The following is a 25,853-nucleotide window of genomic DNA, read 5'->3' on the forward strand; positions in this document are numbered from 1 at the left end:
CAAATCTTTGTTGTTATGAGCAATGGCCAACAGATAGGCCAGGGATTTTGCCACTGAATCAAGTTAAGATTGTAGATGTGGAAATGCATTTTTGTAATGCTCTCACACTCTTGCACATGCAGACACAAAACACCCGTCTATAAAAAGCTAGGACATTAGGGAGAAAGGTTTGGCATAGTTTTGTAGGTTACTAGTGGAGATTAGTGTAGACACAGCTCATAATTCTACCACCTCAGTCAACCTCCCCATTCTGCATGATGTAAATACGCAGCTAGCTGCCTACATTTTCTTTTTCTGCTCCCCTTCCTGCTGCCACGTTAAGAGCTCCCCAGTGGACCGTTTGGTGTTGAGGGATAAGATGATTTTGCAGTCCTGTCAATCAATCACAGGTGGCTAATTTTGCTGCACTGTTTTCTAGTGTGGAGCAGTGGCATTTAGAGGGGAGAATCCAGGGAATCGCCTGGAACCACCAGCTCCCATTGTCATAATTTTGGTACCAGAGTGCAAGAGGGAGAAATGTCGTGTTTTTATTTGCTAAGCTAGCAAGCCCCTTAGGGGAAGAGGCTTTTCCAGCCGTGGCCTCCCGCCACTTACTCAAAGTTCACAATAAAAGCATCTGTTTGATTTACCAGTTTATATAACATAATAAATCCTTAAATAAACTTCTGTCGAGCTGGCTCTGGGAACTCCTGTGAGGGTGCTTGCGCCAGCTGGGTCAAGAGCAGAATGTCATCAGCCGCCTTGTGGAAAGGCTTGTATTTCAAGCATTTAGATGCAGTAGAGCAGCCCTGGATTCCTTTGGTTCACTGGTAGCAGCTTAAGAGTTTCTTTTGCTTCAGCCTGAATTAAATCCTTTTTGATGACTCTCCTGAAAGAGAAGCCTGGAGATGGCTTTGGGAGGAAGGAAAAATGAAAGCAATGGATTGACAGTGTGCATTTAATAAATGTTAGTTATGATGCATTGAATCGCCAAGGGTAAAGATGTGCAGAGCATGGTTAGTGCACTAGGAATGGATCTGGAAACATTTTAACTGTATGGTCAAGATTGGGGTGGAGGGATTGATTCTGCAAGTTTGCAGCAAAAGCTGGCCTTGGATAGTGCCAGCTGGATGTCACACCGATATGCCTCTGGAGCAACTGTTTTTAAAAACCCAGCCGGATGGGTGGGGTAAAATATTAATAATAATGCTTTATAAACCTATTAGTAGTTTATCCCATTTTATGAAACAAACAGCATACAATAGTTAAAGGAAAAGTACAAAAACATTAGAACATTACGTTCATAGTTTGAAATTCTCAAACATCTCAAATATTTTGGTTTCGTTAAAAATTAATTGGAACGAAGTAATGAGGTAGGTAAATCCACCTTAAAGCCAGAGGACTCTTTTTTTGTCCTGAGGGCTGCATTCCCTCTTGGTCAGCCCTCTGAGGAGCCACATGCCAGCAATGGGCACAAGCAAGGCGGAAGTGGGCAAGGCTATCTACTTGCCCATGCTCAAATACAGCACACACATGCCACACATTTTCTTGTACATTCAAGCACTCGTGCACACATGCGCAGACTAGACTTGGACAACATTTAATGGGGATTAAACAGATTGACAGAGGATCAGTTCTAGCAGGGCTCTTCTGTTGTCTATATACACTCATGCACCTGCACACTAACTCTCTCCTGCCTCAGCAATTAGGTAATGTGGGAGAGCATTTCAGACCAAATTGCTTTGGGGAGGGTGACCTCAGAGACCGCAGCTGCGATGAATGCCCCTGAAAATGCCACGCACACCCAGGTACCACAATTAAATTTAGAAAGGTTTTCTATTTGCTCCAATAGAGCAGTTTTTCCAAGCCTAATCTTTTGTGTTTAGTGCGTATATAAATGTGCAGGACTGGATTCAATGGTTTTATTATATGTATATGCTTATTTTAATGAATATGTTGTGCATCATAGCCTTTCATGTTTTTAATTACTATTTATTATTTTTAGGACAGATTTTTGTGTCCACAAGGATGTGCCCTGTGACACTGTGGGTAAGTAACTAAGCGATTACGTTCCATTTTTATGAGGGTTGGTGAAACCAAGGCACATAAGATGGTGTTGGAATCCAACTCCCATCAGCTCCAGCCAGCATGGCCAATGGTAAGGAATGCTGGGAGTTGTAGTCCAACAATATCTGGCGAGCCATAGTTGCCCAGTTCTTATCTATGTTGCCTTTATTTTATATGTGGAGTTTTCTGATCAAGCTCGCTAATTCCAGTGTGCATAAAACATTATAGGTAACTTGCAACTTATGGGGTATTTAACTTGTGCGCATTTAGCTTTACCTGCTTGGCAAAAATTTTTTAAAAAATTAAAGGGGGAAGACAGAGGGTGAGCGTGTGGGCAAAAAAAGTTTGGCAATGTCACCCACCATTGAACCCAATGTGTTTTGACGCAGAGTAACCCCAGCGTAAGTTGAGTCGCCTGTACGTAATATATTTGCATATTCATATTTATTCCCTCATCTTTTTCTACACCGTGTGCTAGACCTGGCAATTAATTCATCTTTGCTTAATTGGTTTGACATTGTGACACTGGAAATTGTAGAACTGTAGAGTGAAGTTGCTAAGGCAATCAGCATCTGGGTTAACTCTTGCTAAACTGAACTATTCTGCATTGTAAATAAGAAATGAATGTCCTAAAACTGAAGCTTACAAGGAATAAATCAGAGTACTTTGAATGAAAATGCAAGGCAATTAAGGGAAAAGGAATGTTCTATAAGAGTATCATGTACTGCTAGAGCCAAACCCTGATAATCATCCATGTCCCATAGATTGGGAGTGGGGAGCATTTTTTCAGTCTGAGGGTCACATTCCCTTATGGACAACCTTCCAGGACAGGCTCACACACCAGTGATGGGTGGGGCTAGAAGCAAAGGTGGGTGGGGCAATAAATGCAAATTTTACCTTTGTACAATAGAAGAGTTTTTACACATGCTCACACAGCCCTGTCTGTCTTCTGTCCAGCCAAACAAGTGGTATTATCATAGTTCAAGGAAGCAGTGCAGCCAGGCTAAAACATACAAGGAGAGTACAAAGAAGGGCTCTTAAGGGATTTATCCTGGAGAAAGGGTGTGCGGCCTGGGGAATGTTCTGAGGGCCAGATAGAGTGGCCCCTAGCATAGACTTTTGTGGTAGAAAATAGTAACGTACTGTAGACTGAAACCGGGAAAATTAAATACATTTCCAGGATCCATCCTTTCTTAGACGATTGCATGGCAAGGATTGTACAGTAACTTCCCTGTTTATATCAATGGGAATTTGGCTGGATCGTGCTGCTTGGGTATATCTACAGTACAAGCCTCTATCAGTTTTCTTTCTGTTTAAATGTCATAGCTTCCTCCAAATATACTAAGGAATTGCTGAATGTGTTAGAGATCCCTAATGCCGCTTCTAGAACTGTATGTACCAGATTTTCTGTGTGTGTGTGTGTGTGTGATTGACAGCTAAAACAGCTTTAGTGTAGGATGGCAAGGTAAAAAGGAGAGCAGAGCTCCTATACCAGGGGTACCCAATGTGGAGCTCTCCAGATGTTAGACTACAAATCAGATCAGTCACAGGTAGCATAGCCAGTGGCCAGGATGAAGGGAATCCATCAACATCTGGAGGTCACCAGGTTGGCTGTCTCTATCCTACACCTTTAGCACTTGTGTAGAAGCAGGAATTTCAGTAGGTGTTGAGGAGATTTCACCCCTCCCATACCCAAGAATCTCCTGAGAATCTCCTGAGAATCTCCTGAGGTCTCTGCTGACTCTACAGAGAGGAGGAGCAATGTACTGCTCTCTACTTAATTAGTCAAGTGAGTGAATCTCTGTGTGTGAGAGAGTCAGTCAGTGTGTCGGAGAGAGAGTGCAAGAGATTGTGTTTATAGATAAGATTGCTGCTAAGAGCAGCTGCAGGCACTCAGAGTATAGCATTGGTTTATGCTGAGAATATTTAGCTCTGTATATAGTTTTGTATTATAGCTGTAGTTATAGAATAAAGGAGGATACTTTACAGAGCTGCTCTCCGAGTGGTTTATACTCTGCAAGACTCTGCAAAACGCTGCTGCGCAACGACTATATTATTGAGACAGTGAATCCGGTGCTCTCAGCTCCAAGCTGTGAGTCCACAGCACTGTGACCTGTTCCTGTAGGAAAGGAGGTCTCTGGCAGTGCTACCCAGCTCGCCTAGCCCAGTCGGGGCTGTAGTACATGAATCCAGTTGGTACACTGGCTCAAGGGCAATGCTGACAGGTGTAGCATACCTAACAAGTAGTACACTGTTTGATGCTTTATTTTCTTTGCCATACCTGACCTGTTCATCCCAATGCACCTACAATCATGGGGCACAAAATATACATAGAGAACAAATTCAAGGATAAGGCTAAGGCAAGTTGGTTAACCTGTGTCTACTTTGGTTATTTTGCACCTTTTACATAATTATGCTGGTTTTTGTAGTTTCACTGACTTTTTTTCTTGCTTGTAAGCTGCCTTGGGGATTCTAGAAAGGTAAAATAGAAATGTTTTAAATAATAAAATGTGATAGTTGAGGATTCATAGTTGAGTATAGAGTATTTATAGTATAACTTACATAGTTCAGTTTAGTTGGGTAGGAGCAAAACTCTAGTCCTTAGAAATCTGTATTTTGTGTGAAGACTTTATTGCATGTTTCGGAGAAGTAGATATTTTTTCAGCTTTAATATTTCCTTGCTATATCTGCTTTCTGTTAACATTATAGCACTAAGTATATTTTCTCAGAAGTAAGTCTCTCTGAATTCACTGGGATTTATGCCCAAAAAAGTGTGTTTAGGATTATAACTGTAAACTTTATCAAATATTCAGTTTGTGTTTGCAGATTTTAGTACAGTCATAAAGGGGAGGAATTTGGAAACTTCCACTTTTGACTAACCAAAGCTTGCTGTGTTGCCTGTATCTGTACGTATTATTAGTTTTAACCATGGTTAGCTTCAACTATCCAGCTTCAGTTACAGATAGGTAGCCGTTTTGGTCTGCCATAGTCAAAACAAAAAAAATTCCTTCCAGTAGCACCTTAAAGACCAACTAAGTCAGTTCTTGGTATGAGCTTTCGTGTGCATGCACACTTCTTCAGATACACCTGACTTAGTTGGTCTTTAAGGTGCTACTGGAAGGAATTTTTTTTGTTTTATCCAGCTTCAGTAACTGTGGTTGAAAGTTAGCCTTTCTGAAAGTAAACAATTTGGTCTGATGTCAGTATAAGGCATCTTCTTATGTTCCTAATGAGCACAATTCCCTCTTCAGCTGCCCAGAGAACTTTTATGTTAAGTATCGGCACACAAATAACATAAATTAATTAATTTAAAAATGATGGCTATGCACGGTGGCCAGTGTTTCTGTGTATTCTCCATTCAACTTGTATTAAGCCAGATATATCTAATGATCCAGATTCTGCACAAACCGAAGTATTTTCTTGGAAGCTGTGCTTGCTGGAGAGAAAAAATGGCACCAGGCGGCTTGCATTTGTATTTTGGCAGGGTGTGCTTGCTGGAATGGATTGCTCAGGGAATGGAATTCAACTGCCAAGGTAGCTTTGAAGGTTACATAATGACTCAACCAAGCTCAAAAATGGGGAAAAAATATGTAGGTATGTATATGCGGGATAAGACTGTTCTGGCTGCTCCAAGAATCAGAACAACCACATTTGTGTTGGAAAGAGTCTGCTGGCACTTAATGTATTTGCTCAATTGGTTACCTGGCCCCAAAGGACAGCTGAATTCTTTCTTTATTTGAAAAGAGAGAGAGAGAGAGAGAGAGAGAGAGAAAGGAGGATTTAATAGAAAAGGCATGCAAATTTTTAGCAATAGTATTGTAAGCAGCATAACTGCAAAGAAGCCACAGCCTCGCCCCCGCCCCCCACCAGTACTGAAATGCAGGCGGCCTTGCTTTTATGCCATTCAGGGTTCCCTGTTGACAGAAGCTAGTTAAACAGTCTGTGGGCTGCAGCCGTCAGCCCTCAGCCATATCTCTCGTGTTGTGACTTGAATCAGTTCTCCTGTTTCCTGCTGAAATCTCTGTTCCAGCCACGCTGCCTTTGAGCGAGCCAAACAGTGAGAGTTCAGCGTCTCGCTCTTAATATCCTGTGGAAGGAGACTGGACGAGCTTTGCATAGCTTGTCAGAGTCTAACCTTGTTTTGTAGGCCAGCATGTTTGTAACCCTTTGCAGGTTTTAGGGCAATCTCCTTTACTCTTGCAGCCCAGAATTAAAATGTTAGACATGAATTGAGTTTAAAGAGTCACAACTTTTTTTTGTAATAGCAACTATCTGCAATTGGATGACCTAACTTAGCTATTTCCTGGGGGCATCCCTAACTTGAGGATAAAGCTGGGAGACGTTCCTGCCAGTGTGGTGTAGTGGTTATGAGCGGTGGACTCGTAAGCTGGTGAACCGGGTTCGCGTCTCCGCTCCTCCACATTCAGCTGCTGGGTGACCTTGGACTAGTCACACTTCTTTGAAGTCTCTCAGCCCCACTCACCTCACAGAGTGTTTGTTGTGGGGGAGGAAGGGAAAGGAGAACGTTAGCTGCTTTGAGACTCCTTTGGGTAGTGATAAAGTGGGATATCAAATCCAAACTCTTCTTCTTCTTCCCCATTTGAGTGACGTCACCAGGCACTAGATCTGAAAATTACCTCTGTGACTTTCTTCAGCCACTTGCATTGAAGGCAAGTCAAGAGAGGCTGATGGATGCTGGTCAGCATCATTCAGAGCAAAAGCTGGCAACCTTATCCGAGGATGGGCCGGTCAACGCTCCATCTGCCGGAGGATGAGCCGGAGCATGTGCACACACACGCTCTTCCGGGTTGGAGGAGGGTCCGTGAATGTGCGCACATGTTATTTCCGGCACTCCTCTGACCCGACGGTAAGAGTGGGGGGGCAGGGGGCACCATGGGCTGGTTAGACAAGCCTTCTGGGCCATTACTGGCCCATGGGCCTTAGGTTGCTAACCCCTGATTCAGAGGGATGATTCCTCCAGAGCCCCAGGACAGCTCCCCCTTTCATGTTCCCTCAGACCAGCTGGCAATAAGGGATAGATCAGATAAGCATCCCTTCACCCTGAAGAGTTAACCAGGGCACTTTATCCTAGGCTGGATCTAGGCACATCAAAAAAGCGTTTCAGGAAAACGCGTTGTAAACTTCATAATGGGAAATCACATTGGTGAAAGACGGAACTCCACAGCGCCCTCTGGTGTCACAGTGTTATAATGCACATAAAACACCTTTTCTTTACATTCTCAACTCACAAAAGGGCAATAAGTTAGACTTGCTGTGCGATGAAAAGATGGGTGGGTGACCAGGAATGAGGGCGGCACTGTCAGTGAGATGCAGTGATTAGAGCGTTGGTCTGAGATCTAGGAGATCAAGATTCTGACTTAGCATTGGAGCTCACTGGGTGACCTCTGGCCATGCACTGACTCTCAGCCAAACATACCTCACAGGGAGAGGAAGAGTAACCATATATGCCACCTTGCACTCCTTAGAAGAAAGGTGGGATATAAGTGTAATAAATAAATACAGTGGTACCTCAGGTTAAGAACTTAATTCGTTCTGGAGGTCCGTTCTTAACCTGAAACTGTTCTTAACCTGAGGTACCACTTTAGCTAATGGGGCCTCCCACTGCCGCTGTGCGATTTCTGTTCTCATCCTGAAGCAAAGTTCTCAACCCAAGGTACTATTTCTAGGTTAGCGGAGTCTGTAACCTGAAGCATCTGTAACCCGAGGTACCACTGTAATAAAACTGAAATAATATTAAGACAAGCTGCATTTCACCCTTGTTGGATTGCTGTTGCTCCCTCCTCTTCCACTACCATGTGAGCCCTCAAATTGCAGTGTGTCCTTCTTCCATGGGGGTAAGGCAAACTTGCCCAGGCTGGAGGGCAGAGGAAAGTCAGTGTTGTGAAAAGACTGGGCTTTGGTTCAGTCTCTGTTCTTTGCCTTGCTTTGCTAATGTTTTGAGGCTTTTCTGTGAAAGGTTTTGTACATAGAAGCCGTGAAGGAAGAGTTTATTTGAGATGATTCCTCAGGCTTTGGTTTAAATCTCATTGACCACTTATTAGAACCTGGTGCAGGTGCACTGCTCCCAGTCTCTTTTGTTCAGAGATGGAGAACAGGTATTCTCTCTCCACTCCCCACCGCTGAAATGTGAATTCCCCTCCCACTATAATGTTTATTCCCCCCTCAATAATGTGAATTTGTAACTTGTTTTTATGTACATTGGGCCAAAATGTGCCACATACTCTCAACTAAAAAGACTAGAAAAGCATTTGCTAAATAACGAAATAAGCCAAACCGTGTCTCACTCTATATTTGGTGCCTTGCTTTGTTTTTGGGTGTTGTCATTTTTATTCTTATTATGACTAGGGATCTCAAAAGATGGAAGTGGGCTGGGCCTCTCTGAACCTATAGAGTGCCTGCTTGGCGGCCCACTGCTAATCATAACCCTCCCCCCTATGTCATGCCTTGAAGCGATAAAAACATAATAAAATCCTTGATGGTTCAGGTGAAAGGTTCAGCATCCTGTTCTTACAGTGGCCAACTGAGAGACCCACAAGGAGGGCAAAAGAAGGACAGCTCTCTCTTCCATTCATGATACCCAACAACTGGTATTCACAGGCAATCCAGAACCAAATGGACCAACTGACTTGACTTTGGAAAAGGCAGTTTCCTATGTCCTAAATTGGCCTTCACCATGGGAGTTGTGTTAGTCATTAAGAATAAATGAGAAGCCCCAGTGGATCAGGCCAAAGGCCCATCTGGTCCAGCATCCTATTCCCAGAGCAGCCAGCTTGAGGGCTCGTATAGGGAGCCATCAAGCAGAACCTGAGTACAACAGAACATTCAAGACATTGAGGGGGCAGGGAGCAGTGATGACTGCCAGGAGGCAGCTGCTGAGAGTACTTCAACTGCCATCACTAAATGTTTGACCAGCCCCTCCCCCAAATCAATGAAGTAGTGCCTGGCTCATCCTTCACCTTTTCCAGTTTTTCCACCAAAAGTACTCATTTGAGAATTTTCGGCTCAGCCCACGTTTTATTGTGTGCTATATATGGTTCATATCTTACCTCAATGGCAAGTGTGTCATTCCAGCTGCAGTTAAAGATGCCCTCCCTTTGCAGTTAGCCATTCAAAACTGCCAAAGTTTTCTACATGATTGTATACTGGTATAGTAAATCTAATTGCTGTTCTTAGCTGGCAGAGGTAATTTTGGTTTTGCTCCACCCTGTTCACTTTGCTAGAATCTTTGAAATAAACATTTTTAGCCTTTTTGTGCCTCGGTATCAGCGTGCGGAATATTGTCTACCAAAAGTAACCTAATTCCAATTTCATTGTAATTTAAAGCACATCCTTTACATATCTCAGAAAGCAGGCAATCGTATATGCAGTTGGACTGGCTGAAGACACAAGCCGAACTGATGTCCAGCTAAGAAACTTCAGCCAAACAAATGTCAACAAAGGCTTTTTGGAATCCTTCCCAGCTACTGGGTGTGTGAGGCATGAGGTCTGTTTGGAGGCAGATGTGGACGGAATAGCTTAAGCGTGTTAGAACTGGAGGCGGGATGTTCCATGGAGAGAATTGCAACTCCTGGAGTTTATCACTTTTGGGTGTTGCCAAAGCTTTAAAATAAGGACCAGTGAGAACCGGAGTGTATTGCAAGGAGGGAAAAAAAGGTTTTGTAAACACTTATTGGAGACCCAAAGAGCACTTCATGGCCAATATGCAAATATTTCTTTCTTATAGTTAGCTTTTTAAAACTCTAATTCCATGTACATTTACTGGCAAATGAAGCCCACTGAATATAGTGGGATTTACTTCTGAGTAAACACACTTGACATTGGCTTGCACAGCTGTGGTCCTCACACTTATTCGAAATCACTGGGACTGTCTGAACATAGCCAAGTTTAAGATGGGCCAATGATCAGATTCCAGATTCCAGATACAAACAAGTGGGATGAGGCAAAGAAAGGAGAGGCAAGTTTGTTCTCAATATGAGTAGGTCCAACTGAGGTGCTAGACTTTATGGTACAGATAGATCCTGACTGGCTTGTGGGGTCAGCTTGCAGAATCCAGGCTGGTGCTGAAATCTAGAGGGCTCCCTTGACTCACAGAACTTCTTATAACCAGCACTGGAAGTAAGGCATTGGAGACTGGCTGCTGGAAGCCCTGTTTTCAGACCCCACATTCCCACCAGCATTTTGCAGACTTCTAAGTGTAAACATGCATACGATTGGACTGTATAGCTTGAACCCTATGCACACTTATCTGGGACTAAAAAGTAAAGGTAAAGGGACCCCTGGCCGACTCTGGGGTTGCGGCGCTCATCTCGCTTTATTGGCCGAGGGAGCTGGCGTACAGCTTCCGGGTCATGTGGCCAGCATGACTAAGCTGCTTCTGGCGAACCAGAGCAGCGCACGGAAACACCGTTTACCTTCCTGCTGGAGCAGTACCTATTTATCTACTTGCACTTTGACATGCTTTTGAACTGCTAGGTTGGCAGGAGCAGGGACCGAGCAACGGGAGCTCACCCCATCGCGGGGATTCAAACCGCCAGCCTTCTGATCGGCAAGTCCTAGGCTCTGTGGTTTAACCCACAGCACCACCAGCATCCCTAACCATTAAACACAATGAAACACATTTCCAAATAAACATGCATAGCGATCAGGCTGTACCTTACCTTAGCTGTAATTAAAGGTTTTGCTAGTATTCTGCAGTTTATTTTAAAAATGCATACGCTGCCTCATTTTCAAAGAGCTTAAGCTAATAAGTGAAATTCAGTACTCTGGAGTGTGAGCGTTAAAAACTCAGCAACTTGGTGAGTTGCTGAGAAAATGCAAATCCCAACTAATCTCAACATTGAGATAAATCCATGCTCAGATTCTTGCTGATGATTGGCCTTTTGCCACTTCCTTAGGATATCTCCAGGAGTCTTTCCAGATGTATCAATTTGCCATGTACAGTGGTCATGGACTTGTATTTAACGTCTTGTGACAGTGTTCTTGGAGTTTACATTTTGCATGCAAACAGTAAAGCTGTGCAAGCCATTCCCACACTTGCAAAGATAACACAGTTTCCCCTTCCATGCCATTTCAGACATCAGGGACAGTCTTTTAGCATTTGTTTAGTTCAGTGGTGTAGCGTGGGTTGTCAGCACCCGGGGCAAGGCAAGTAATTTGCGCCCCCTAACCCGTGGATTTGCGCCCCCTAACCCTAACCCCCAGATGTTGCGCCCGGTGTGGCCGGGCCCCCCGCATCCCCCACGCTACGCCACTGGTTTAGTTTGGATTTAGGTTCTGGTGCTGGTACTTCGAGTTCTGTGGTTTACGGGTTGAAAGCATTGGTTCTGTGTAGCTATTTTGCTGGTGTCTTAGAGCTCTGAACAGTCTCTTCGGTCTGAAATATCTGCTTTGGGATGCCCTGTGCCCCTAGCAAGAGCCTAGAACTTTATTAAATAACTATATACTTTTATTAATAGTGCAGGTATTTGACCCCTTTTGTATGTCATGTGAGTAGTAATTAAATATAATGTTCCAATTACTTATGAGGAAGCAGGGTTAGAATTGTTGCATTTTTTCCTGAGTGTCGCAAGAGAGCATGAAGGTGTTGAAGGCTCTACTGGGATTGTTCATCAGTTGTGTTTTTAGTTGGACAGCAAGATTTAGTTGGATAATTGGTAGGGGCCAATTTTATTCAGAAAGAACACATTCCGATTAGCAGAGTTGGCATACATATTTTTAGGATATTTAGGTCTCTCTGCGTTGCTATAATAGGGAATGCAAAACTTTCCAAGGTTTAGCTGGTGTAAAACGATTGTGACAGCTGGTATGATCAGATTGGGAGCAATACACATTCAGCATAATTGTGTGTGCGCGCACACACACACATTTATGCCTGGAAGCTGTTTATGTTGCTTTTAATCCAGAGGATTTGTTGGGAAATGTTAGGCATCCCACCACATGGCATTTCATATTCGGTTCCTCAGTAACAGGGACCGTTAAGCAAAGTCAGTGCAAAATTGTCACTGTTTAAGCTGTGGCTGTGGCAAATATTTTACACTTTTGATATTTAGTTTGAAAGTAGCCCATTCTATGCAACTGAATAGATTCCTGGGAGGTGCGGAAATCATTTTACTCAGCATTATATTGTTTCTGTAGGGTATGTGGGGTGTTAGGGACTGGGTAGTACCTCTGGTGGGGGACATGCCATGCTCCTTCTGGGGTAGTTTGTCCACCTTTGGTCTCCAGCCTGTACTCTGCTCTCACTTGTGGTTCCTAGAAGCTGTCAGCATGCGACAGCAGCCACACCCTGGGAACAGCTTTGACTGGCCAGCTAAACCAGGCGAGGGTAGACAATGAGTCTCAAACCCTCGGTGAGTTAGGGACTTTCCCTGCATGTGAAGACAAGCTCAAGCAGATTGAGCGGACGAGACCAAGAGTGGCCCAATGGTCAAGAAGGCATTTTCTGCTCATGCTATAGAGCGAAGTGAGGGGCAGATGGGGCTCATCAACCTGGGAAGGTAGCCCATCTAGGAGAAGGAAAACTCTGATCCTAAACCTCCTTTGCTTTGTGGGACATCTTTGAGAGAAGAAAAGGCTAATGAGTAAACTCTACACAAATCTGGCGTGGAGTGCCTGTGACAGTTGGATGGTGCCTTGTACACCTTCTTCCAGCAACCTCTGCAGCCAAACTTGTGCCAAACGTATTGTTCTGCTTTCCTTTAGACCACATCAGCGAGGCTAAGAGGGGGGTCTTGTTGTCTGGGCAGCCCAGGACCTCCATACACACTGCCCAGGCTTGCACCTTGGGGAGTGCAAAGAACAACTGCTGTTTGATTTGCATACTGTTTTAATCAGGTAAGGTAAAGGTAAAGGTACCCCTGACCGTTAGGTCCAGTCGTGGATGACTCTGGGGTTGCGGCACTCATCTCGCTCCACAGACAGCTTCTGGGTCATGTGGCCAGCATTACTAAGCCGCTTCTGGTGAACCAGAGCAGCGCACGGAAATGCTATTTACCTTCCCGCCAGAGCAGTACCTATTTATATACTTGCACTTTGACATGCTTTTGAACTGCTAGGTTGGCAGGAGCAGGGACCAAGCAACGGAAGCTCATTCCGTTGCAGGGATTCGAACTGCCGACCTTCTGATCGGCAAGCCCTAGGTTCTGTGGTTTAGACCACAGCGCCACCCACGTCCCTTTAATCAGGTAGATTCACATTAAAATTCTAACCGAACTGAATTTCTCCCCATCTCTTATCTAATGTGAGATTATGGTGCTTGTGAACAGAATCATATGGGGTGCCACAGCCAATAGAATTAAAAGTTAGTGGTGGCAGTTAGCAAGGGCAAGGAAGAGGAAATGAAATGAAGCTATTAAGTCATGTTTGTGTGTTATCCTCATAAGAATGAATGAATGAATGAGTTAGCCTCATAAAGGAATTATAAGAAAGAGTGGGACCACACTACTGCCCTATCCCTGCCGTTGTGTATGGATGACCATCTTTGCACATTCAGCAAAGGTTTGAGCAGAGAACAAGTTGCCATTGCGTAAGTTGCATGGAGGAGCCTGTGCAAGTGCAGCCAGCTTCCCCTTCAGATCTTGGTCAAACATGCAGATACCAGCAGGTGGCATTGGCAGGGTGCAGTAGCAGTTAGAGGGTGGGTGATGCCACTTACCTGATCTTCCAGTGAGATCAGGGCAGTGCCAGCACACTGGTAGACCCAATTGCACAAAACTTGTTGGTTCCTTGCTCCTCATCTTTCTAGTACGCCACAGTGGTAGTGGTGACAGGAGATCACATAAGCAGTGTCCCCACCACCACCCAACCACTTCTGGTAGGGTGGAAACATTGCTTTTACCTTCCTTAAACGTTTTTAATAGAAAGACAGAATAAAAATCTATTTTAATAAACAAACAAACACAGGTGTGTTTACAACCAGTGCCGAAAAATTGGAGGTCATTGCCAGCACGAAAAGAAAGCAGTTTCAGCCTTAGATCAGATGGCAGGAATTTTCACCATTTCGTTTTTTGAAGTGAAATTCACAGAGTGGGGAAAACTCGGAGGCGGAGCACTGATTTGGATGGTGATATCACTAGGACTGAGGGGGGAGTTGCTTTGGTTTGCAGTTTACTTCCCAAAACAATGCACAAACTGAAATGCAGCTGTCCTTCAAACTGTGCACTTCTGCGAACTCTGCAATGCAGTTCTCTAAGTCAGTAATGCGTACAAAAATAAGACAGTGTGCATAACGATGTATATAATAGTTAAGATAATGTATGAGAGTGCATTATATTGGGGAGGGAATTGCTTGCAAAAATGTGTATATTGCAAAAATTGGATTTTAAAAATATACATTTGGATAAATTTGCATTAAAATGCTGACGTCTGTTTGTGATGACTTGTAAACTGATTTGGAAATGCAGAGAACTGAACTTAAAGACTAGGAAAATGAGAAACAGAAAAACTAAAAGTGGCATCCCTAGTAGCAGCACCTGATCTACAACAGGATGTGTTAACCATCCCATTGGTTGTGCTTGGATGCCCTTAAGCTCCCACAAAAAGGCTGTTACTAGTGGAGTGGCAGAAATTGTATCTTACCTTTTTGTTTCTTTTTATGAACAAGCAATGATGCAGCAGGTCTGGGGATGGAGGGGGAATGATAAAAACCGAAACGAAACCTTAGGTGAAGCAAAAAAGAAAGTGGGGGGAAGCAGTTGGAGTCTGTATGAATGAAAAAAATATATTGTTACCTCACAGTATGCTGACATGATAGGAGATATCCATTGGCAATAATTGCATGCAACGCCTCAGTGAATGTGACTGAAGCTTCGCTTCCCTTGTGGGCTGGGGTGGGGGAGGATGTCTGAATTCAGAGTAAACGCTTCAGGGCCAGAATGTGCTGTGGCTTGCTTCTAGGAAACACGGCAGTTCTTGTGTTTTCTTAGTATTTAGCTATCATATTCTTACATTTGACTTCCCAGGTTTACTGGGTCATATCCAATATTCATTCTACTTAGTGTAGTTTATAGAAATGTCTATTTTGGGTCCATTAATTGCAGTGGGGCTACTCTGAGTAGAAACGTAGTTGGATGCAACCCCTTACTTCCTTCTAGTGCAAGCATTTTATTTTTGAGAGTTTAACTTTTATGCTGATTTGGTCTTTTTTAAAGAAGTGTCTACCAAATTCTCCAAAAGAAACAGTTCTCAAACTCTTTTTCTTTTTGGGGACCACTTCAAATTTGCTAGAGTGGAACAACTGATGGAACTCTTAAACTTCCTCTATTCTACAATGCAAAACTGGCACACAGCACATATTTTAACAACCACAATTTTCTAACATGAAGGAGATGCCTGTTTTTGTGAGCAACTTTCTGTAAAATTAGTGTAATGTTTGTCAGCTTTAGCCTGAGGTTCAGCTTTCATCCTGCTTCCGCAGTTGGACTCAAGGGCAGCAATTGACGAAAATCCCCATCTTGTACAGGTACAAGAATAATGAAATTATTAGACTGCACCAGCACTGTATTCACTGTATTCTGAAGATCATGGGACAGTTCCTCTCTCTCTCTCTCTCTTTTCCAGAGGCATAGCTGGGAGGGGCGGTTGGGGGCACTGGGTACCACACCACACTTATGGCTGGGCCTGAAGTGCGCCTGAGCCATGCATCTCTCCTGGGAGTGATGTTGTGTCTTGGGTGCCTGCAGGCTCTGCACTGCCTGAAACGGCAGTGTGGGGCTTGCGACTGCCTGCCACTTCCCCTCAGCCACCCTACAACTGAGGGGGAGGCGGCAGCCGGACGCTTTGGATGCTCCACGAAGTGTGCCCTGTCCCTGGGCACAGGGTGCAAGTGCTGCTCCTGGTGCCCGAGCGGCTAGCTATGCCTCAACTGTCTCCACCCCCTCTCTCAGGTTTCAGGGAGCCTCACAGGCAAGTAGGTGATCTCCCCACCATGTACATCTCTAGCTTAACCCAAAATTATTGGGACAAAGAACAAGGACATTATACAGAACTCTGTTTGATTCAGCAAAGCAATTTTTATGATAAATTGCATGTGAAAAGAAGCTATATTTTAATCTTTAAACATCTCCTATCCTGCCATCAGCCTCCAGACCCATAAAGTCAATATAATCATAATATATTATTCAATACAGCATGTCAGAAACTCCCTTCTGGGAAAAATGGATTCAGCGTAAGGCTTTGCAAATAGAAGGCAAGCTGACACAATGCAACTCATTTGTCTCTAAAGCCTGTTAAGATCGTTGAGTTGCAGATCCCCAAGATAAGCAAGCTAACATTGTTCTCCTACTCATTCTTCTGTGGTCTCTGTGTTGAAGCCAAAATGTAATTTAGAGCTTTCATTTACATAGTCCTTTTTGTACTGCCATGTCTTTTTAAAAGCTGTCTAATGTATTTACCGACCCACGTTAGAAGCTTTTTGAAAGGGAGTGTTAGTGAGGTCAAGGCCTTGGCCGGCTGTTTCTTTCCAAATCAGATAGGACTGCAGAGATATGTCAGCGCTCAGTATAAAATAAGATAAAACTCCCTGTGCACGCCACCCAAAACAATTGACTATTGGAATTATCAGCATGCAGAAGTGTGAGGAGGTGAAGCCAGTGGGAAAGTTGGCCCTGTGAGTGAAGATGCAAGGTGTCTAAATTGGGAAACATCACTACGCCATATGCAGCAGCATCAGTTCAGAGTTCAGACCTTCAGAATCGTTCCATTGAGACGGTCCAACTTGGCCTTGACCCAAGTAGCACAGAAACAAGTTGTGTCTTGCCAGCTCAGTGTCTGGATGCTTGTAACCTTTCTAAAAATAAAGGACTACTTCTGAGAGGAGCATGGCTCCTTCATTGTACTTATACCCTTAGGACTCTGAAAATGCAAGGAAAGCTGATAAGACATTCCTCAACTCGACTAAAGTTTATTCCGTGCATTTCCACATGGTCTATATTTAAACTGGTTTAGTACTTTTTTTCATCTCTCTGGGAAACTCTTACTACTGGAATTCTGTGAGGGGGCCCTCCAGTCGTCAATTTTATTGTTCGTTTGTGATTTTTTGTCCTCATGATGCTGTTGAGGCGATCATGCTCAGTTCTGCTTTCCCTACAGCTAAAGGCAGGACTTGGAAAGACCCTTTCCTGAAATCCTGGATAGCTGCTGCCAGTCAGTGTAGCTAATTCTGAGCTGATTTGTACAGGTGCTCACCTTGGACTCACAGAAGCTGTTCAGTCCAAGTTCCTAAGGCAATTTTTCTCCGTCCCATCCTGTGTTCCAAACGCTTCACTGCGCTTGGAGGCTAAGCTTCCTTCTGTTGAATTACAGATTTGGCGTAGGACACTTAATTATTGGTTTTGGCTGAATTTAACCCCCACCAGTCTACTAACCCTAGTATTGAGAGACCGTCGTAAGAGTGCCTGAGTGACTAAGTGTGACTAAGAGTGTCATCCAAAAGCTTTATTCCTCTGACTTATCACCACAACAGTTATTAACATTGGGCTTCAGCAAAGCAAAGAATGTAATTAGACAGCACCTATATGACATTGAACTGCAGAATAATTTGTCCTCCATAAAGTAATTTAGTCCATGGTATGATTATTTTTCTAGGGACACGGGTGGCGCTGTGGGTTAAACCACAGAGCCTAGGACTTGCCGATCAGAAGTTCGGCGGTTCGAATCCCCGTGATGGGGTGAGCTTCCATTGCTCAGTCCCTGCTCCTGCCAACCTAGCAGCTCGAAAGCACATCAAAGTGCAAGTAGATAAATAGGTACTGCTCCAGCGGGAAGGTAAACAGCGTTTCCGTACTGTCAGAGCTGCCCCTAGGTCCCAGCTCACAGAGGACCAACGCCAGGCTGTCGTTATGTACAAAAGTCTTTATTGAAGTTCAGTTTCCATTTCAAAGCCGCAGCGCGCAGCTCTACGTCTTAAACCCTAGACCGGCGAAGCTCCATCTGAATCTCCTCCCCTCTGACACCAGTTTAAGATCCTAGCCCTGCTCCACCTCTTCCTCTTCCTCTCCTCTCTCCTCCTCTGGGTCCTCCTGCCCGCTGGGGCATTCACCATTCTGGACTCTTCTGACGCGGAGTCGCCTGACTCCTCCCCCTGCCTCCTGCGGGCTTTAGGACCTGGTTCCCAATCCTCGTTCTCTGCTGTCCCGCGCTCCTGTACATTTGAACTTGGCTCTCGCGCCAACCCCGTGATCATCCTCCTGACCGTTACACTGCTTCTATCACTGCTTCCTTCCTTCTGGAAGCTGGCTGGACGTGACCTCCCCTCCGTTGCCTGACTCTCCGATGTAGGCGTGGTCAACCCTGACTCATCTTCTCTCCCTGGTGGTGAATACGCTGGCCCCGATACCTGGGACTCCTCCCCCCCACTACGCTCTGGTGGGGAAGCTGGTCCTGATCTCCAACTGCTGCTCTGGGAGTCCCCGCTGGCCCCTTGTTTCTGGATTGTCCCCCTTGGGCCCCCCCTTGCCCTGGCCACCGGCGCCCCCTTCTGTGAATCTTCCGATTCGCTGGAGAGGCTCATGGAATCTCTCGGGCTACTGTCCTCTTCTCCTACACTGCCCTCGGATTGTTCCCCCTCGCTTTCCATCTCCTCCCTTCCCTGTGCTCCCGCTCTTGAGTCCCTAACACGTGCGCTGCTCTGGTTCGCCAGAAGCAGCTTAGTCATGCTGGCCACATGACCCGGAAGCTGTATGCCGGCTCCCTAGGCCAATAAAGCGAGATGAGCACCGCAACCCAAGAGTCGGCCACGACTGGACCTAATGGTCAGGGGTCCCTTTACCTTTACCTTATGATTATTTTTCACCCAGTCTTCTTGACACATTGGCACCATACTTGCAAAAGTTAACAGTCCTAAGATACAGGTGTGCTTTCACTTATGCAAGACTGAACATACTGCCTTCAGCCGTACTTGAGGGTTGATTTCAAAAAATTCTGCTGGAAAACTATTTATGTCCATATGAAGATGACAGTATTAAATCGGTAGCTCATGTACTGCTAGATTGTGCTCTTTATAAAGATTTGAGGAGTGAGGTTATTACCCCTCTACTACTATCTGTACCAGGCCATTCAACCATCGCTACTGTGTCATTTCTTTTGGCAAATAAAGATAACCAGGCAACAGCAAAAATGGCTAATTTTTAAGCAGGGGTAATTAGAATAAGATCTATTTAACTTTCTAACATTGCTCAGTTTTTTTTTTAATAACCTATGGGTTCACAAGTTTTATCTGTGGCTACATGTGGATCATGTATCAATTCTGTCATTTGCATTGATGGGATGCGGGTGGCGCTGTGGGTAAAAGCCTCAGCGCCTAGGGCTTGCCGATCGAAAGGTCGGCGGTTCGAATCCCCGCGGCGGGGTGCGCTCCCGTCGTTCCGTCCCAGCGCCTGCCAACCTAGCAGTTCGAAAGCACCCCCGGGTGCAAGTAGATAAATAGGGACCGCTTACCAGCGGGAAGGTAAACGGCGTTCCGTGTGCTGCGCTGGCTCGCCAGATGCAGCTTTGTCACACTGGCCACGTGACCCGGAAGTGTCTCCGGACAGCGCTGGCCCCTGGCCTCTTAAGTGAGATGGGCGCACAACCCCAGAGTCTGTCAAGACTGGCCCGTACAGGCAGGGGTACCTTTACCTTTACCTTAAACCTCCACAACGTATTCTGTATAGCTAGCTATTTAGCTCTGTTCCCCAGGGGAGCAAGTGGCGCTGTGATCTAAACCACTGAGTCTCTTGGGCTTGCTGATCAGAAGGTCAGCGATTTGAATCCGTGCGACGGGGTGAGTTCCTGTTGCTCTCTCCCAGCTTCTGCCAACCTAGCAGTTTGAAAGCACACCAGTCCAAGTAGATAAATAGGAAGCGCTGTGGTGAGAAGGTAAATGCCGTTTCCATGTGCTCTGGTTTCCGTCGCAGTGTTCCGTTGTGCCAGAAGGAGTTTAGTCATGCTGGCCACATGACCCAGAAAGCTGTCTGTGGACAAACACCGGCTCCGTCTGCCTGAAGTGAGATGAGCACTGCAACCCCATAGTCTCACCTTTGACTGGACTTAACCATCCAGGGGTCCTTTACCTTTACCTTTACCTTTACCTTTACCTTTACGTACCTCCAGTATATTTTATCTTATTGCTATGGCAAGTGGCTAATGCAAATAAAGTTTCTATCTGTCTATCATCTGTCTATATCTATCATCTAGCTATCATCTATCTATCTATCATCTATCTATCATCTATCTATCATCTATCATCTATCATCTATCATCTATCTATCTATCTATCTATCTATCTATCTATCTATCTATCTATATCTATCTATCTATCATCTATCTATCATCTATCTAATTCTGAGCTAAATGGACTAGTACAAGGGCTTTCAGTGTGGTTGCCCCTGTTCTGTAGAACAGCATTCCTGTCATGATACGACAGGCCCCTACTGTCTACACTTTCCAGAAACAACTGAATATATTTTTTTCTTCTGAATACCTTTCCCACAGCTGGATGAAGAATTCTCTGCCATGGGTGTCCATTTCTTTTTTAAATTTATATTCTGCTATATGTTTGTGCTGCCATATTGCTAGAAAGTTGATAGCAATATTAATGCTTCCTGTGCTCCTAACTTCTTCTGCTCCTTCTTCTTCATTAAATTTATATACGCCCCTTCGTCAGAAGTCCACAGGGTAGTTTACAAAATGCATCCCGTGTCACTATGTGTTATATCTGTGCAACATACAAATCAAAACAATTATATGAATGCAACTCTAATACTAAACATTATATAACAAAACACAGATTCTCATTAACAGCAGCAGCATAAAAAATAAGGAGAGGAGAAAATCAGCAGCAAATCAGCAGCAGCTCCCAGTCCCTTGTCACAGGACCACAGGCAAAGAGATATAGGAGAGGAGCCCTTTAGCCCAAGCAGCTCTCAAATGAACAAAATACCTACAGAGTGGGAGGTTCAGGAGACAGATAAACTCTGCTTCCAGCTGCCAGGTGTTCCCCTCCCCCTGCTCCTCTCTGCATCAGCCTTTGTGTTTGAATGCTGTGGGCTTCAAAGCATCAGTGATTCTCTATGGTGAATTCCATGATACTCTCTTGCTCAGAAGTCTTGCTTAAGTGTTTAGTCCCATCATCCTTCCCTGCTCCCTTCTTTTTGCACTGCCTCCTTGTCTCCATCCAAATTTCATTATTGATACAGATGGTTTGGGCAAACTGGAAAAGAAGGAAGTCTCTGAGTTCATCTTAAAAATACTGAATGAAAAGCTGACTTTCGAAACACTGCAAAGTTTGCAGAGCAATTGTCCTTGGTACATTTTTAGCTGGGGGCAGTTTTATTTATTTTTTATTTATTGAATTTACATTCCCCCCCCCCCGCCACAAGGAGCCCAGGGTGACAAACAGATCTATAATTTAAAAACAAAAACAAAGCAAAAACATTCTAAAGCAGTTCCCCCCCCCCCCGCCACAAGGAGCCCAGGGTGACAAACAGATCTATAATTTAAAAACAAAAACAAAGCAAAAACATTCTAAAGCAGTTTAAAACATTCTTAAAGCAACTACAATTTTAAACTTCTAAAAGCAGTTATATTTTAAAAACATTCTATAAGCAATTTTCAGCCTGAAAAGTGAGATGAGCACCACACCCCATAGTCGCCTTTGACTGGACTTAACCATCCAGGGGTCCTTTACATTTTCCTTTACCTCACCATGGATAAATAATCTGAACTTTGGCCTTACTTTTCACTCTAGGCATTAGCATCCTAATTGCAGTTCCTGAGCCTTGGTTAAGGATCTTCCTGATCAACCCTCAAAATATTAAACAATAACTGAAATGTTGAGCAGGGAAATGCAGAAGCAGCCTACATCTCCTATACTCCCTAGGGTTGTCAGAGGGTGGGATTGTTTTGGAATGTGGACATCAGCACATCAAAGCTGAGTAAACATCAAGATGATGCTCTACTTCCTCTGCTTTGGCTAATCCCATAATTGAAGGGGCCACTGTGTCATGCCAGATCTGTGGCGTTTATTAACTTGCTCTTGGGTCTGGAGAGGGAATAGGAGGGATTGTTTTAATGGGATAATGAGTGTCCTGCTGTACAAAGAGCAGATGTCAAAATGAATGAGGGTTTTTCCTGCTTATCTTGCTTTCACTCTGCCCTGGCCCTCTGTTATGACTTGGTGGGGGGGGGCAGTTTGATGAGGATAAGCACATATATACATATGCTGACTTTCTTTAAAATTTGGAGGAAAGGATTCAGGCAGGGCATTCCAAGCAGGAAGATAATAGCTCTTTCCTGTCAAAGAATTGATCACCATCTTGGTCCAACCAGCTTCATCTCCTTGTTGAATTTTGTAAACCTAGAGGGGCAAGTGCATGAATCTAACAAAGCCATTTGTCCAAATCTTCATGTTGTGCTATCTGAAACTTTACCATTATTGTTATTATTTGGTTTTGTTTTGGTTTTGTTTTTTAAAAAATAGATTTCTTACCTGCCATTCACCATGAAGTTCTGGGGTGGTTTACCACAATTTTAAAAATACAATGGGTTATTATTCCTACTTAGAGTAGATCTATTGAAATTGATGGATATGAATACCAGGTTCAGTGGCTGGTTGGTTTTCAGCTAAGGTTTACTCCGAGTAGACCCATTAATGATCCCAACTTAGCCATTTTCAGTGGGTCCACTCTGAGTACAGTGGTACCTCGGGTTACAGATGCTTCAGGTTACAGACTCTGCTAACTCAGAAATAGTACCTTGGGTTAAGAACTTTGCTTCAGAATGAGAAAAGAAATTGCGTGACTGCCGTGGGAGGCCCCATTAGCTAAAGTGGTACCTCAGGTTAAGAACAGTTTCAGGTTAAGAATGGACCTCCAGAACAAATTAACCTGAGGTACCACTGTAGAACTTAGTTGCATACAGTTCACTGTTATAAACAGCTAAAACATATTACAGTCAAGCTGTGGTCCTAAAAATATTGTTATGAATTTGTGAGTGCCAGATACCTATAATTCCTGGACCCAGTAAGTGTTAGAGTTTAATCAATGCTTGGAGTGTTAAACTAAGTGTCGAACACTGAACCCCTTGAATTCAGCAGTTTCCTGATGAGGTAATTGCCTGGTAGAGAAGCCATTCAGAAAACAGAGGAAAGGTCAGACAGTAAATGCATGGCCCCCCCCACTCCAGTGGCGTAGCGTGGGGGTGCAGGGGAGCCGGCTGCACCGGGTGCAACATCTGGGGGTTAGGGTTAGGGGGCGAAATCCATGGGTTAGGGGGCGCAAATTACTTGGCTTGCCCCGGGTACTGAGAACCCACGCTACGCCACTGCCCCACTCAATTCACAACTCCTAGTCAGTGAGAAGAAGAAGGCAGCATTTGAATTAGAGTTTTAAAGGTGTAATCTAGGAGGGGGGAAAGTTGCAGGTGGGTAAAGGCAGCAAGCTGGAGAGAGGGTCAGAGCACGATGGTTGATTTTTTAATGAATCCTGCCATGGGATAAACAAGACCCCCGTGGACTGTTAATGCTGTGATCCCCTCCATTGTAGGCTCAGGTTGTATATATGTGTAAATAAACCATATGTCATAAAGACACCACAGTCTTTGCTGTGCCTCATTTCCAAAAGGAAACACAGACTCTGGGTAAGTGCATGGAATCCCTAGAATCTTGCAACGCTCAGAGATTGAGGTGGCATGCAACAATACTTATCTTGGCTATCAAAGGTCAGGGGGGAATTATGTACTCAGCATTCAGCAATACTAGACTGTGAAGTATTCTGGAGACCTAAACAGACTGACCTGCCATAATTCTAGAATCTAAGTTATGGAAGACAGAAGCAAATTTATCCTGAATTCTGACCACTCCTTGGTCCTTCTGTGCATTTCATATGTTAAAAGAAAGCACTTCTTCACACAGTACATAGTTAAACTATGGAATTTGTTCCCACAAGAGATAATGATGACCACAAAGCTGGATGGCTTTAAAAGAGGATTAGACAAAATTCATGGATGAGAGAGTTATTAATGGCCACTGGCCATGTTGGCTGTGTTCTCCCTCCACTCTTGGAGTGGAGTATGACTGAATACATTGGTACCTCGGGTTAAGTACTTAATTCATTCCAGAGGTCCGTTCTTAACCTGAAACTGTTCTTAACCAGAAGACCACTTTAGCTAATGGGGCCTCATGCTGCCGCTGCGCCGCCAGAGCATGATTTCTGTTCTCATCCTGAAGCAAAGTTCTTAACCTGAGGTACTATTTCTGGGTTAGCGGAGTCTGTAACCTGAAGCGTATGTAACCCGAGGTACCACTGTACCAGTTGCTTGAAACTGCAGGAAGGGATATTGCTTTTGGGTTCAAGTCCCGTTTTTGGAATTCCCATAGGCATATTTTTGACCACTGTGAAGACAGGATGGACCTGGACTAGATGAACTCTCACCTGATGCAGAAGGACCGCTCTTATGTCCTAATGCCATGGTTTATGGTGATGGATCTGTCGTAGTGGGCACACCACATCCAAAGCATTTTCTTGCAGGCATGAATTTGGGCATTGGGCACATTTACTGTAATAGAAATTAAAAATCACTGGTAGAAACATTTGTGCCTAGTTTTTAGCCCTGCAAAGGAATCTTCATCATCTGTGTAGTTTAGAATTGGTAAAGGCTTTATTTGTTTCCAGTGTGGTTTTCATTAACTATAGTGACAAAGACAATTGTTGCTAAGGACACCAGTTTCCTTTCATGGAAGTGAAATCATAATACAAACCAGAATTTGGCATCCTGTTGTCTAACCAAAGTTGGGACAAACTGATCTGTGTCAACAGATGTTAACCCCTTGTTCTTGCTGAGGTTGAATTCTGAGAAGAGGTTTCAATTTATGGATCCAAAGGGCACTTCTCTGAAATTCCAGAGCATAGAGCCAGTTAACACAGAAGCCTATAGGTGAGCTTACATGTCGTCAGAAGCTTTTGGGTGACTGTTGCAGCTTTTAACTCTGATAGCTAAAAAGTAACCATACAGAGCCCCTGACTGCCCATTTCTCCTAACCATCTACACTTTCAGCAGCAGATTTGGTCTACAGCTGTTTGCTCCAGTTGGTGGCTGGACTCCTTCCTTTATTCCCTACGAGCTGGGTGACTGAGCAGCCTCACACCTAGATTTTTCTGTAACAAGATAGCAGCCTCCTGACTACCCTGTGACTTCCTTGTTCTTGTCCGCTGCTACAAAAACCAGATACTGCCATACTGGTGCAGATACCGTCAGCTGCACCAAGAGAAGACTGAAATTGAGCTCTGTATGATTAATAATCGCAACTGATAGCTGCGACAGTCGACTCAGAGATTCTTTCACAAAATACAGTGTGAACTGGCCCATGGAGTTCTTTGAGGTTCTTGGATGGGGAAGCTTATCTGTGACTATACTGGTCTAGTTAAAGTTATTGCTTCTTTACCTATTTTGCGTCTTTACCCCACCCCCAAAGAATTAGAGTTTTCCTTGACACATTAAAAGTAGCAGCAGTTAATTTTTCATTAATTAACTTGCTAACAGCGCTGATTACACGTTTATTTGCTGCCAACAGGAGCTCCTGCAAATAATCATTAAAGGATTAATGGAGGGGGAACAGCAAGGGTCAGCAACCTTTTTCAGCCCTGGGCCAGTCCACCGTCCCTCAGACCATGTGGTGGGCTGGTCTATATTTTTTTGGGAGGGCGGAATGAACAAATTCCTATGCCCCACAAATAACCCAGAGATGCAGTTTAAATAAAAGCACACATTCTACTCATGTAAAAACATGCTGATTCCTGGACCGTCCGCGGGCT

General features: G+C 44.3%; 1 protein-coding gene across 2 annotated transcripts in view; it reads left to right on the top strand.

Moving 5' to 3' along the window:
- The window catches only part of ADAMTS17 (ADAM metallopeptidase with thrombospondin type 1 motif 17), a 170,356-nt gene that overhangs the window by 44,098 nt on the left and 100,405 nt on the right, over positions 1-25,853 (top strand). For both annotated transcript variants that reach the window (XM_083713075.1, XM_083713076.1), the window contains exon 7: positions 1,985-2,028. In XM_083713075.1, the coding sequence (XP_083569201.1) occupies positions 1,985-2,028 (44 nt within the window). The remainder of the gene's footprint in view (positions 1-1,984; positions 2,029-25,853) is intronic.

The sequence above is a fragment of the Podarcis gaigeae genome (assembly GCF_964106915.1).
Source record: "Podarcis gaigeae genome assembly, chromosome: 14".
Lineage (NCBI taxonomy): Eukaryota > Metazoa > Chordata > Lepidosauria > Squamata > Lacertidae > Podarcis > Podarcis gaigeae.